General features: G+C 39.3%; 1 protein-coding gene across 1 annotated transcript; it reads right to left on the bottom strand.

Annotated features, from left to right (window-relative positions):
• Positions 1–3,324: 3,324 nt before the first annotated feature.
• Positions 3,325–12,195, bottom strand: lman2lb (lectin, mannose-binding 2-like b). Its single transcript, XM_026322013.2, has 8 exons — positions 11,948–12,195; positions 10,598–10,716; positions 10,176–10,293; positions 9,293–9,375; positions 8,223–8,384; positions 7,875–7,989; positions 7,245–7,361; positions 3,325–6,330 (listed from the first exon to the last, which is right to left on the bottom strand). Exons 1-8 carry the CDS (start codon positions 12,150–12,152, stop codon positions 6,188–6,190), a joined length of 1,062 nt encoding a protein of 353 aa, XP_026177798.1. The 5' UTR covers positions 12,153–12,195; the 3' UTR covers positions 3,325–6,187.
• Between the last annotated feature and the right edge of the window lie 3,024 nt (positions 12,196–15,219).

Genomic DNA, 15,219 nt, shown 5'->3' on the forward strand with positions numbered 1-15,219 from the left:
AGGACGCAGAGCTAGATTCACTGATCTTGTCAAATTCATTGATCGTCAAGCAAAGATAACCATGGATCCAGTCTTTGGAGACCTCCAAAAGAGCTGCACAACTACAGCAGGAAAAAGCAAGGAAAAGGAAAAATCCATTACCAAAAGTGGTGCGAAGGGATACTGGGGCTGCAAAGCTGAGTGTTTACTGTCCATTTTTCCAGTGAAACTGCAGCCTTGTAGGAGTGGAAGGTCTGTGGAGACATACTCCTTTAGTAGTAAGGCTACAGGTGGCATATCTGGCCAACTCGTAGTATGGCCACCTTCTGTACAAAGGAACTTCAAAATAAACTGAACATAAAAGAAAAATCAACTTAAATCTTGTTGAGCACAATGAGCAAAGAGAAACCTGGTGAATAGAGCTGCATGCTCTCAGACCTGGAAGTGTGTGGCCTGGAAAACACAGAATACGTTCATTTACCAAAGGTTTTTACACACAGAAACATTCTGGTTAAAAGAGAAAAAATCCCCAGGCAACAACACCCATAAAAATGGCCATACCTGAGTGAAATGAACTTACCACATATTGATGCCAATGTTGGCCTTCTCATAGGAGCTAACAACTGCAAAATGAAACCATGGCACATAATTAACAGTCAAGATGATGGGCCACACGCCATTAAAACTGTCCTGGGCTGGGCGGTATGTGAGAGCGAATCCATGGACAAGGCAACTCATTACAGTGTGAAAAGAGTCTCAGTGGCAGAAATAGAACAGCTCCTGGTCCACCTTATGATGACAAGAAAGAGAACATTTCATGCTCGTAGTGCAAAGAACAACAAAATATGACGATGGAGTGTAGGACTTCCTTTAAAATGTCAGGCAGTTGAGATGCCAAACAATAGCTGTATGGCACAACAGCAAGCAGCTGGTTAAAAAAAGAAACTACAAAAGGACAAAGCATTTCTTGAAGACTACAAGGAGTTTGACTGCACAGATACACATCAAGACATCTCTCTAAATGGTTCGCTACTGCAGGGACCTGACTTCACCAACTCCATATTTCCATCTTAGGTTCTGCAAAGACCCAGTAGCAATGACATAGACATAGACTCAGTGTGCTATCAGGTGAGAGGTCCAGAAGCAGATGTTGACTGCTCCAGAGGTCGTTGAAACAGTTCTACATAATTTTTATGTGGACAACTGCTTAAAGTCTATGTGTTCAGAGGAAAAGGCTATTGCTCTGGTAAAGAACCCTCAAACCCTGTGTGCAGAGGGAGGTTTTAATCTCACAAAATGGGTGTGTAACAGCAGAAAAGTCTTTGTTGTCCATTTTTGCAGAACACAGAGCCAGTGAGCTTACTCATGAAGCTCTGCCCATTGAATGAGCTCTCGGTGTTGGAACACAGAGAAAGATTCATTCCTGTACAGCATCCAGGTGCAGGACAAGCCAATGACCAGAAGAGGAATTCCGTCTCATAAATTCTATCTACGATTCTCTCTTGTATCTAAGTTGTGGCTTTTCACCACTACATGTACTTACACTTACTCACACTCAAAACGTTTCTCACGGCCTGCCCAAAGGACGCAGGCAGCAACAAAAGGTGCTTCCAGCAGAAGACAGAGGAGGGCGAGGAGCTGCTTTAAGGTTGCCATGATCTACTGAACCTGCTGAGTGTTACTGGTGAGAAATAGGAAGCTGCTGCCATTTTTTCTTTTCGCATGTACATGTAACATACAGATCACATTACGGCAGATAAAAAAAAAAACAATTTAAAACTAGTATTGTCAGTAAAAATGACTGTCAGTGCAGTTTACATTATACAATGCTTTTCATTATAAATAATCAAAGGTACAATACAGCATTATCTAACTGGCATAACTACGTCCTCTCCTTGTGCTTACTGTTTGGATGCACCTGTGAAGGACTTGTACACTGAAACTGCATCTGGAATCCTTTGCGTTGATAAAGAAAATCCTCAGCTCAGCCCATCCAGAGTGGGCGTCATCTTGGAAGGGAGTGGTGATGGATGAACTGGACAACCAGCCTCAGCCTCTCTGTGTCCTTTTTGGACCAATGTATGCCCTGCACCTGGACTACCTCAAGTGCATTAAAATACTTTCAGCTTTATTGAAGCTTGGTAGAAGTGAGTTGGTGCCTATTACTGAAACTTTGAAAAATCAGCTTTCAGTGTAAAACAGGGTTCTGAATTAGTTAAAATACTTCTCCAGATGTCAGTCTAATGTTCGTAATGTAAAACATTCAGAATAGCATTTTAAAAATGGTGAACTGTTGTTTTATGGCTTGTTGGCAATAGCATCACAACAGGAGATCCATTCATCGGTTATTTGTTCAAAACATGTATTTTTGTCTATTTCCTACACATTGATGATGGTTCAGCAGACCAGAGAATTCTGAATACACCCTGTTAAACCAGAGTTTTGATTTGATTTGTAGTCATTGCCTGTGCTCACATGCTGAGCCACCAATAAGTGGTTTCTGAAAACAGCAGCATAACGTTGCCAAACTTTTGTATTCTAAGTTGAAATAAAACAGAGGATACAGTTGTGTTTTGTTTTAATTTAAATTCTCTAGTTAAATGATTAAAATGAAAATGCAAAAAATTGCACTCTCACTTAACAAAAGTGGATAATAAGTGGAGTGAATGGATAAAACACTTGATATTACAAAATTAAAAACTTGGAGTTCAGTACATTAATTTTTTCAGTGGAATAATTGGGCAGGATAGATATTAAATACCTTAAGTTGAATAAACTTAGCATTTAGTGTTTTGGACTCTAAATAAGAATGCTAGCCCGTGAAGTTTTTAAGTTAAATTCAAATTCTAAAGTTTTTATTATTTTTTAAGGCAACTGGTTTCCTCAATTTGTTTAAGTAAATTCACAGTGTAATTAAATAATAATTAAAAAGAAAAGTGTATTTCAGATCTTCAGTGAATTTTCAGGACTTAAGTACAAACCAATGAGTGTCTTAAGATAAAATCCTGGATGAGGAAGTGCATTAGAATCTAGGATTACATTTCTTATGAACCATTCACAAAAGTAGAGAATGAAAGAAACCACATGACAAAAATCACCATGGAAACTTTACTGAAAAACAAAAACAGGAACATAAAGAATATAAACTCTTCACTCCGGACACGGATTCAGATTAGATGAATATTCAGACTTATTTAATTAAAAGCAGAATCTGCTTTAAATTAACTCTAGGGCCGTGCTCCTCAGTGATGGCTCTTGGTCAATTTAGTTATTATGACAAATAGCTTGACACACATAATGAATTAAAAACACAGAGACAGGGAAAATGAGAAATAACAGTAAACGTTTTAGAAAGAATTAATTATGATCACATATTTAATATGGCTTAAAGAAGCTATGAAAACCTAAACATGTTTTGCAAAAATACACAACTACATGAAAATCTCCCTGAAAAGTTAATGCTCCTAAAAATAAGGAGGAAGATGTCATCTGATTTATTGTCATTTACTAAAAGCAATGCCACACTGTTTCACTAGTATGAAGCTGCTACTTTACAGGCTGAAAATGACCAGAGAGATCATTTTGTTTTTAAGTGCTGTTTGACTAATGGTCTCTTACTGACATTAGTTGATAAAGTAATGAATGAAAGAAGTGCTGCTGCTTTATTGTAACCTGCTTTTTGTCTTGTGTGCATAGCTAAGTAGGGAGATTTTCATGGAATACTTGCTGTATTTCTGCAAGCATTACACACACAGATAAACACATAAATCAAACTTGATAGTGGTTTTTCATCAATTGGTGGTGCAGTTACGGCTTCAGGATTTTTCCCCCCTCCTGATGTGAGCATGAGGCTTGTTTAAAAAAAAAAAAAAAAAAAAGCCACTCAGGAGAGACCAGTAGTCAGAGAAGTGCTGATGTAACTTCTAGTTTATATTTGCAGCAAGGAAACCTGTAATCTAACTTTTGGTGAAATTTCCATCTCTGCAAGACTCAACTAAGACAACACAACTATTCATACATAAGTGCAAAGGCCAATACCAACAAAGGTAGTATTGAGAAAAACATATATGGTTCAACCTAGTCTCAGATATTGTTCATGTTGGCTAAATGTGACAATCAGTTTACCTGCTCCACTGAATAGAACACAGTCTTCTTTAATGTTACTGGCGATGCCAAGTCAAAATGTCTGCCGTGAAAAAGGCTTATTTTAATAAGCCCTCGCATCCAATGGATGCAACTCTGTCACCTCTCTATCTCAGAATACTAGCATTCCTTCACGGTCTTATTGTATGTACATAACAAAGTTACAAATGAAATGTATCACAAAAGTGTAAGTTCACACTGTTTCAACATACGCTCAAATTAAAAAACAGAAAGCATTTGGAAACTGACACACAGCCCTGCCACACCCCCTCACAGTTCTGTCAGATTGTTTCTTCAGTACTCCTCTATCTCTCCCCGTCTAAACCAACACTCTTCAGCCCTTTCACACATTTTAATGCTATATCATAACTGACACGCAAACCACAGAACGGTGTTTACATATGTGTGTGTGTGTGTGTGTGTGTGTGTTGGGGGTACCAGGACCAACAGAATGGGACCATGCTCTATAGACAGTAAAATAAAATGACAGTAAATGAAATTGATAATTTACCAAGTCAAATTGTAAATTCATGTTAGGTTCCTCTTTGAATATGAAATCACACCAACAGACATTAAATAGAGCCATACATATAAATTCAAGAGCGAACCATGAATCAGATACGATGGAGCACTCCTTTCACCTCAGTAATCAGATTTCTGGCAGTCTGGCTTCCAATCTGAACTGTAGTTAAGTTTTTCTGGCGTATCTCTGCTGTGAAGCAGATTGACAGAGCAGTGAAAGAAGGACAAAAAACTGACAGAATAGCTCATCCACATGAACATCAAAGTGTCTGTAATTTTGAATTAAATGTGGAGTAGTGTATTTCACATGTGTTGCTTTCTGGAGGATACTATGTTATCATTTTCTGGCTAGAATGTAACCAGACCATCTAGAGCGGCTGTGAACAAATGTGACACCGCCACATCCACTGAGGTAAGGCACTAACTTGTAGGTTGGAAGATTTTTAAAAGCTGAAGTCTATTATAGGTTTCACAACTAAACAGTAGGCAGCATTCATACTTTACAGTCAGACTCACATTTGAGTATATCATCCAGCACATGGCCATTAAATTCACAATACACGCTACAGCAAACGTCTACGACCACATAAGCACAAATGAATTAGTTCATTAAATGTTTCGACTGACAGTGGTCCAGTGAAATTCAGCACAATAGACAGAGTTTGGTAATGTGTAAGGTGATGCCAGAAATGATATTTAGAGGACCACAGAAACAGATTTTAGATAAACGTACTTATCATGACTGCCCATAACATCAGTGAAGTAAGTCAAATCATAATTACTGTCAAACAAAAAATAGAAAGGGAAGCTCAACCTTCAGAAAGGGCTTGAACTTAAAGAGCTTGACCCTGTTGGTCCTAGCTGGGCACTTAAAACAGCACTGGTAATACGAATCAACATAATGTATTGTGTCAGACCACACATACAGTTAACAAGTCGGCCTACATGTAAGCTTTGTCTGGCTTATAAGACCCCTCAAATGTAAGGGAGCTCAGTACAGTTTGACTTCCTTAGTGCAGTGAGAAGTCTGCGAAGATCCACAAGCTGGTCTTCTCTGAGTCTGATTAAAGCTGCACACTGACAGCATCAAGTGGCAGTAAGAGGTAATTAAACTTCAGTACCATAAAATCCTGTGACATTGAGTAAACTGCATACAGCATCTGATTTTGCAACTGATTCCAAAGGTTTTGTCTGAAATCTACAGTGTGTCAGTTATTAGGATGGTATGCTGCAAACTCACTACACTTTACGTTGAGGTGAGCATATTTTAACACAAAAAGTCAAAATCCTGCTTTATTTCATCAATGTTCCATGACGATAAAAAAAGAACATTTCACAGCTTCCTCACTTGTTCATGATCTCGTCTCTATACTTGCTCATATTGGCTGCTTATGTTGTCTTATCTTTTGGCTTCAGACCATTGAGGCTATTCATTCACGTCATTCAATTGTGTGGTTTCAGTAAAGCTATGGCAGTCATTGCACTGTTGTGATGTATGTTGATTAAGAAACATACATTCTGAAAACCTATGTCAATCAACTGGTCAATAGAAGCGTTTACGTCTGTTTTCCTTCCAGCGGCCGTAAACCATCAGCCCTACCACTGCCAGCACACCCACGCCCAGGATAGAGAAGAGGAGGGTGAAGAAGAACTGGACTCCACTCATCTCTTCATCCTGGACATTCACTGCAAAGCAAAAGGATTATAGTAGTATAATAGTTTAAGAGGTTGTATTATTTAGCTTCAAAACAAAATTCTGTGGTATTGAGAACCTTCTCCAAAGTGTATTAATGCAAAGTCCACATTTATTTCATTTTGACATCACTTTTCTTCAGTTACTTAATAAAGCTCCTAAAATATGTTGGCCTGTAAAAAGTGTCGGAGGTACTGATGGTATCATTTTGAGCCAGGAAAAACTGAAGAATTACAATCACCGAATACAAGGGAAATTAAAATACTTGCTGCCATCATGATATGTGGTTTATTTTTTTCTTAGTTTTAATTAAGTCTTTGTTATACCCAACTACAGCAGTGTTTTTAGCCACTATGACAAATAAACATTACAGTTTTAATTAACATTAATTATTCAGCTTCTCATTGGCAATGATGACATACATTAACTGTACTTTCTGTATTTGCATTTTTATCTAAGCTCTTCTCAATGGATGTAATGTGTGCCAAAATCAGATGGGAAAAAAACCACTGTCATTAATTTTTGTACAATTAAGATTTTGCAACATTTGAAACAAATGTGAACTTCACAGCTGGCTCAGGCAGAAACAGAAATCAAAACAGCTGGGATTCTCTAACAAGCAGGCAGAGTCCATCTGCTGAGGAAGACTGTGAGCTGAAGTTAAACCTCCAGAACAGCTACTTGGCAACAAAATTATTTTGCCAAATCTTACAGTAATGTTATAAAAATAAGATTAAATAAGAAAAACATGCTCTACAGATTGTGAATTACTACAATGATGTAAGATTGTGTTATTCCCTGAGAGGAAATTCAGGAATCACTGACTAAATTTAAAATATCCCCCACCTACTGAGTATCCCATAAAAGGACTTAATGCATTGTGTGGAGATAGCCTTAATACATCTACCTTCAAACTGTTCCATGTGGTCAACTCTGGGTATGGTGACCTCCTCGTCTTCCTCCTCCTCTGGAGTCCTCTCTAGTGTCAGTTGGTACAGCTTCATGGAGATGATGTCGTGGTTATCTAGAGAAACAAGCTCAAGCCCGTAATTAAGACTTCAAAAAAAGAGCTCATACAAACCACTTGTGCCCCTTCAGTGTTTCCTTTGTAATTTTAGTGTCTGTGGACTCAATCAGTCATTTCCTAATGTAAATGTTTTGTTTGTGTGACCCAGTGTTCTTTAAGATGTAAAGTTTAATTTGGTAGTCGTGGCCTAATGGCTAGGGAGTCAGACTTATAACCTGAAAATTGCAGGTGGCTCAGAGTGAATAGCCAGTGCCCTGTCCACCTTCAATACCACGACTGAGGTGAGACCCTTGAGCAAGGGACCAGACCCCCAACTGCTCCCCGGGCGCCGCAGCATTGGCTGCACACTGCTCTGTGTGTGTGTTCACTACTGTGTGTGTGCACTTTGTGATGGGTTAAATGCAGAGCACAAATTCCGAGTATGGGTCACTATACTTGGCCATATAAGTCACTTTCACTTCACTTTTTCACATTAAACAGAGGGTCCCAGTGCCTGCTAAGATTTCATACCTGACAGGTCTCCAGTGGCAGAGGAGGCACCAAAGAAGTAGCCTGTAGGTAGTCGTAGTCCTGAGATGTCAGCACACTCTTTCCATTCCTGCTTTCCTTCTACGTCCACCATGAGCTGGAGGGCAGACAAATGAATAACATAAACCTTCTTCAATTTTTTGTCTATTAATTATTTCAGAACTGTCAATAGGAATCCTACGAGATTTTCTAACATTTACTACCATCTTAATAATCCTAGTTTTTAACTCCTGTCTCAACATTTTCGGTGATACTCTGTAGCATTTTAAGACAAATAAAAAGCAAATGTAAATTTAGTGTCATTCACATCTTCATTTAAGACTTTCATACCGTGAGTCTGTTTCTGGAGTATCTAACAAGCAGAAACGTGTCGAAGATTGCATTACGCGCCATAGCTGTACAACCCCCAAGTCCAGCGGAGCGTCCATCATGATCATGATCATATGACAGAGTCCCATTCCCCAGCATTACAGATATGTACGGAAAAGCCCTCTGTGAAAACATTAGGGACAATAGCCAAACATAAAACACCTTTATCTTCAGAACCAAAGACGCACACAATCAACAACTGTTCGTTCACTTTTTAGATTCACAATAACACCAAATGACAATAATTAACAATACACTGTGGTTTTGAATGTTGAAAGGTTATATCTAATGCACTTTCAAAAGGGATGTAAAAAAGAAATATGACACATTTTTGACATCAATATAAACAATGTAAACAAAGTTCACTTAAGATTGGCTGGCTGCACATAGTCAGATTTGGCTGAATGGCTTTTCATCACCAGCAGGAAGGACACATTAGTACATATCAACCAAATAAATGCACTATGGTCAGAAACTGTAATAGATTCTGGGGGCAAAAACACCTTTGACATTTTCTTTATCATCTGTAGTGTGGAAGTGAGGCCATCTGTGCGATGGGAATGGGGGTTAGATGGCCTGAGGATGGTTGCTTGGGGTGTGTGTGTCTCGGTGCGAGAGTGGCCGTGCGAGTTGCACAACTGGAAATTAGTGTTTTGTATTTAGAAGGCGAGGAGCAGAAGAGAGCTCTCTTCCCCTGGTATGAGACACAGGGGACAGCTACCAGTCAGGGCAGTGAACCGCTGAAGGGGGAGAGCAAAAATGGCAGCCAGAGCAGGAAGGCTGAACTGTCCAATACTGAACAGAAAAGGAGACTGATTTTGATTTTAGGTAAATAACTAACGAAACTTTGATTCACTCTCATCATTGTTATGTGTGTGTGTGTGTATGTCAGGCTGAGAAGATGATCCCATGGTAACAGAACGAAGTTTACATGTAGACACGCAGCACAGAATAGACTGTATAGGAAATGGTGAAAACATGGAAATACCACAACACAATATCACAGTCCTGAAATGGAACCAGTCACTCACATCGTGACTCTTGTCATCATTGGGGTATGTGTCCACAAATATTCCAAGTCCAGTAAACTCATTCATGTTGCCAAACACAGGACCTGTATAGAATCAATGAGTTACATCAGGTCATTTCTCACAAACAGTGACAACATAATGGCTAGGCAACTTAAAATTACAAACCTATGGATAATGAAAATATCTAACCTCTTCCTTTGTAATAAAAATTGCTGCTCCAATGGGATATTTGAACACACATTAGACGCTTATTACACATACAACCTGGTGCATTATACAACTGTGACACACCAAAGGAAGAATCACCTGTGACATGACACAGATGAGCTTACAACATTTATCTGTTAGTTTACCTTCACTGTATTGAGTAACATTCACAAGAAATCTTTTAGATTAGAAAGGGCCTGTTCTACATCTTCTGTTTCTACACTGCACAGTGCTGGTGATACTGAAATCATCCTAATTCCCTTTGCAAAATAATTCAGTCCAAATAGGGCACTGGAAACAAACATGTAGCTTTAAACTGACGTTCATGAGGTTGCTCTAAATATATCTTAATTTGAAACATTGTGGTTTTAAGAAGGGTCAGCATCAAAGCTGAAAGTGCTCACCCTGGCCTCCTGAATCACCTTGCATAACATGTACAGAGATTAAACACATATATCATCTGACTCTGAGACAGCAAAATAGCTTAAACAATTTCCCAAAAGGTGCATTAAATAAGATTTTACAAATTAATTAACCAATTATGTGAAAATGGGACAGGACGTGTTAGACTCTGCTACCTATAGTTCTAATTTATTCTGTTCTTAAAGTGCTACTAGAGTTGTTACCTTTTGAGATTAATTTCATTAGGTGTGGCTGTGCCAGAGTCTTTACCTACCATTCTTCATGCGATCTTTGGTTAACCAAATGGCAAGTCCATCCCCGTTGAAATTTTTCTTTCCCTGGCCATATATTTTAAAGTGCACCTTGAGCTCCCAGTCCCGCAAGAAGAAAGGCTACAAACCAACAGAAATGAAGACAAGCTGGTAATTCTTTTGCTATGCTATCTGTCAGTGCAATGTGGTCACACTATCCTTCTGAAAAAGAGTGAATTAGTCTAATTTTAGTGTCAGTAAACATGTACAAGTCTGTAATTTTCACTGATAAGGGATATTTTCTAGGGTTTTCACAGTAACAATGTGAGAGCAAGGTAGTATACAAGAGGTTAAAGTATATAAGAAAAAACTTCTTATGGTCCCTGACAATTAACACAGGCCAGGGAGTATGTGTAGATTCTGAAGTTCGTTGTAGAAAACTTACAATTCGACTCCACACTGCTCCCTGTCTGCTCTGCAGGTCTGGGGTCAGCCTCACATAGTCAGTTGTAACCACGGCAGTTCCCATCAGATCCCACTGTGAAGAACCAGAGAATCCCAACCCTGCAAATCAGAAACATTATTCATTATGCACAGTAACCTTTAGGGTGTCACAACAGAACAGGATACTTATTGTCCAAATTGCTCTCAAAATTCTTTTTTAATTTTATTTTTCTTACAATTGAAATACACATCAACTGTGCTTAAACATTAGCTTAGTACAGTTAATTTGGCATACAGGCAATCTGCCACAAAAACAGTACCCCATTATTTTGCTGTCTTTAACTCCTCGATGGTGGTACAGGATCATGGCAGTCACAACTGTGCTGTTATTATTATTGACTGGTGATGTACTGTAACTTACCTTTATTATTAAATATGTTATTACAACAAGATTAACGTATATGTTTAATGTAATAGATCCTCATAAGCCTCTTCGGGACATATCTCATGCTTACAGTGAGACAGCCTTGCATGTGCCTGGCTGCCCATCAGAGCTAACTTTGCCCTCACTGAAAAAGAAATTATTACTATGACAGGCTTGAAGTCTTATTTTGGTGCTTTCTTTCTATTTTGCCAAAACGATTCAAAGCTCTGTGACATCTGGTCACTTGTGAAACTTTGACGCCAAAGACTGGGCCTGAAGCATTACAACATCTTTAGTGTATGCAATAAAAGCCCCAGATGCCTGCACAACATTAACCCTTAGATAATTTTGTTAAGAAGTGCTTCATTAAAAGCCTATGTTAATGTAAAATAGGGAACATAAAATATTCTCACGCTTACGACCTTGCGTCTCTTCCTAATCCCAGGAATGGGTCTGTCATACTTCAGTTGCAAAGACCCCGGTTACGTTTCTGACGCTTTCAGTCACATGGTTTTCTCCGAAATAAAACGTGGAAATATTAAACTACACTGCAATGAAGCAAGTTTCAGGTTGTGGTATTTTCCGCCCATTTACAGTCTGTGGTATAAGCAAGCCTTAGTTAACATTACCAGCTGACTAATGTGTCTGTGGGCCAATAGCAGCGATAGTTCTCCGCACTGTGACATTAGCTAACCTGTGTAATCACAGTTGACACAGGGCACAAAGTTCCTCTCTTGTTTGACTATTACCCTGAGCAGCTAAGATTAACACAGCATTGGCTATCCAGCAAGCAAGCCAAGCAAATATTGGTTTCAAATTAAGGAATTGTTGGTTCAAGTTAACTTAATATAGGTCAGTTAGCTACACTTGTTAGCTCAAATTAGCGTAACCGCGAGTTGACTAACTTAACTAGGCTGGTTAACTTACCCCGATATGGTTTTGCCAGGGAATATTCCCGCTTCAGAAACTCCTCTACAACCTCCTGTTTGTCTGCCAATGCCTGGCTCATCAAAATAAAAACTGTAACAAACAAACATGCTAATTGGGGGACGTTTTTAAAAGGAGACATTGAACACAAAACGGAGAAACTTCTCAATCTACTCTGATTTGATTTAGTTACTGCAACACCCATATTTACACTGTCGGTTAAAACTAGTCACGTGATTTCCGTATTTCCGGTGAGTACTTTCCAAATTAAAACGTTATTTAATGCGACCAGTGACAGAAAAGACATGCCTACCTTTGAGTTAAGTAAACACCATGTACTAACTTGATTTAATGAAGCAATCGTTACATATCATCATGCGCATTAACCCACTTCAGGATGTTTTATTTTTATTGTTGTTGATTATACTCTTTGTTTATTAATTCGATACTCTTATTGATGCTACAAAAAGCCTCGACCAGCTTCGTTAATGGTGTAGTCGGTCGAGGTGACAATGCACGTGACCACTTTTAAATTTATGGTAAAGCAGAGGCCCTTACTGTAGCCAATCTGATAATGTGTCTTATATGCTGTACTGGAGGAAAAGTTTTAAAAAGCAGTACGTGTAGAAATATGTTGTTCCTATAGTCGTTTCTTATATAGACCTACTTACATCAACTAACAGCAATAAATCTGAACAAAACAAAAAAGTTAGCTCCAGAGGTAGAGAGAACTGGCCTGTGTGTTTCCAAAATCAACAGCCCTGGTTCAATGTAAAGCACAGAAGCCTCCGCACACAGTTAATGTTAATGCATAAAAACGTATAGTGTTCACATTAGATACTTGTTTGAAGCCATTGTTGTCAGTATATCAGCCAAAAAAAATGTAACTGATAAAGCTCAGTCATTATGGAAATACTAAAACACATATTCCCGCTCACCGTACACTCTCTGTACTTTTAAGGCTAGACTTAAAACCTTCCTCTTTGACAAAGCATATAGTTAGGGCTGGCTTCAGGCAACCCTGAACCATCCCTTAGTTAGTTATGCTGCTATAGGCCTAGACTGCCCGAGGACCATCGGTGCACTGAGCTCCCCTACCTTAACCCCCCCCCCCCCCCCCCCCCCCTTCTCTCCCACCTCATGTATATTCCACCATTGAATGTTACTAACCTTGTGCTCTCTCTCTCCCCTAGTTTGTGCTCTCTCCCTCCCTCTCTGTTCTCTCTCTCTCTGTACCTTCTGCAGGTGTCCCTGGTCCTGGAGCTGTATATCGCTGATGTGCAGTTACTGGCCCCACCAACTTGCAGTGTCTATTTGTTGTTTATTGTTGCTGTTCTTTTCTCTCTGCTCTATCCACTCACCCCAACCGGTCGAGGCAGATGGCCGCCCAAACTGAGCCCGGTTCTGCTGGAGGTTTTTTTCTTCCGTTAAAGGGAGTTTTTTCCTCTCCACTGTCGCCAAGTGCTGCTCATAAGGGAATTGTTGGGTTTTTAGTTTTAGTTTTTGTAAAGTGCCTTGAGATGATTTGTATTGTGATTTGGCGCTATACAAATAAAATTGAATTGAATTGAATATTACCACTTTAAATTCCCAGTTCCCACAATGACCCACATTATTGGTTGTTGGTATGTTGGTGACTCACATAGTGGCAGCAGTTTTCTGTCTCTCAGGGGGTCTCGAGTTATCTGGAAGAAAACGGCTCCATCTTCTGGCAGCAGGGCCTCATGTCTAAATGATTTTGTTATATTGAAATCATATTGCACTTAAAGGGATCAAATCTAAGATTTTAAACTGGGTTCATTAACACTTGGGCCACATCCAAGTTAGTGTGATCCAGTGATGTCAGCCTCTATGGAAATGCTCATCTCAGACTTTGCAACAATGTGGAAAGACCCTCAAAACTCAGTAAAAGTAGAACCCTGTGAATTTGTGGCACAGAATGACTCCTTTCACATTACACATCACATATACAGTGCTATGAAGAAGCATTTCCCCGCTTCCTGATTTTTTTTCTTTGCATATTTGCCACACTAAAATGGTTCAGATCATCAAACAAATTTTAATATTACATAAAGATAACCAGAGTAAATACAAAATGCAGTTTTTAGATGACTTCATCATTTAAGGGAAAGAAGCTGTTCAGACCTGCCTGGCGCTATGTGAAAAAGTAATTGTTCTGTAAACCTAATAACTGGTTGTGCCACCCTTAGCAGCAACAATTGCAATGAAGCGTTTGCAATAACTGACGGTGAGTCACATCGCTGTTTTGGCCCATTCTTCTTTGCAGAATTGTTTTAATTCAGCTACACTGGAGGGTTTTCGAGCATGACACAGCATTTCAATCAGATTTAAATCTGGACTTTGACTATACATATTAGAAAACATCTACTGATGGTGGCATGTGGATCCACAGTGATTTACATTAAACTCCGCTTTTTGCCAAAACTTGTTGTGTCATGTAAAAATGGTGCTTGGTTCGATTGATGGACAGAAACAAGTATTGTCATGTGATGGTGGACACCAGTCTTGTGCTGGAATCTTGGAAGGAATTACAGTAATGCAGTCAAGTTTGATTCTATTGCTCCTCAGAGACAAACAAAGAGACAGAGTGGGAATAAAAGAGCAAACATAAAGGCGTTTATGACCCAGCAGTGACTTGGTGTCCTAAGTGTTTCCTGTATATGAGGATTTAATACACTTGCATGATTCCAGCTGAACTGTGACACCTGATACATCAGCGTCTAGCACCTCTCCTGACACCCACACATCACCATTTGTGTATCCCGTAATCCGATGTGGAGACTGGCACATCAGCGTGGGGCTGTCTGTGGAGCCATAAATTCTGCCTCAGCTTCCTGAGAGGAGTAGATCACAGGGCATGCTGTGCGCAGTTGCTTCCCGCTGTGGCAGACTTGCACTGTAATCCCTGTTCACAAGGTCAAGAGGTATTTTAATATCTGTTGGTCACAGTCAGATTCAGTGCTCATCTTTATTAAAGCCATCCACACCTGTTCTAGCCTAGACAATTGGGACTGAAAGTTTCCCAGGGAAAGAGGACACATCAGTTTTAAACAGCCAGATGCTATTTGATTTCTGCAGAACAGTCCATGTGAGTTGTACAGGTTTGGAAATCAACGATGGCTCAGCAAAACAATATGGTATAGCCAATTTGTTATTGTTTACCATATGAAAAAAATACAGTAGTATCTATGTTGTGTCAAAATTCTTCTATCTGTCATGACACTGGAAAGAATGACATACATAATAGATAA

This window comes from Mastacembelus armatus, chromosome 9, assembly GCF_900324485.2.
Source record: "Mastacembelus armatus chromosome 9, fMasArm1.2, whole genome shotgun sequence".
Classification (NCBI taxonomy): Eukaryota; Metazoa; Chordata; class Actinopteri; order Synbranchiformes; family Mastacembelidae; genus Mastacembelus; species Mastacembelus armatus.

Excerpts from the sequence above, each read along its gene's own strand:
- lman2lb (XM_026322013.2), bottom strand. The coding sequence starts at position 12,152 with ATGGGTGTTGCAGTAACTAAATCAAATCAGAGTAGATTGAGAAGTTTC. Across the intron at positions 8,385-9,292 it reads ATGATGACAAGAGTCACGAT|AGGGCTTTTCCGTACATATC; the intron begins GTGAGTGACTGG and ends ATGTTTTCACAG. Across the intron at positions 7,990-8,222 it reads ACTCCAGAAACAGACTCACG|CTCATGGTGGACGTAGAAGG; the intron begins GTATGAAAGTCT and ends TCTGCCCTCCAG.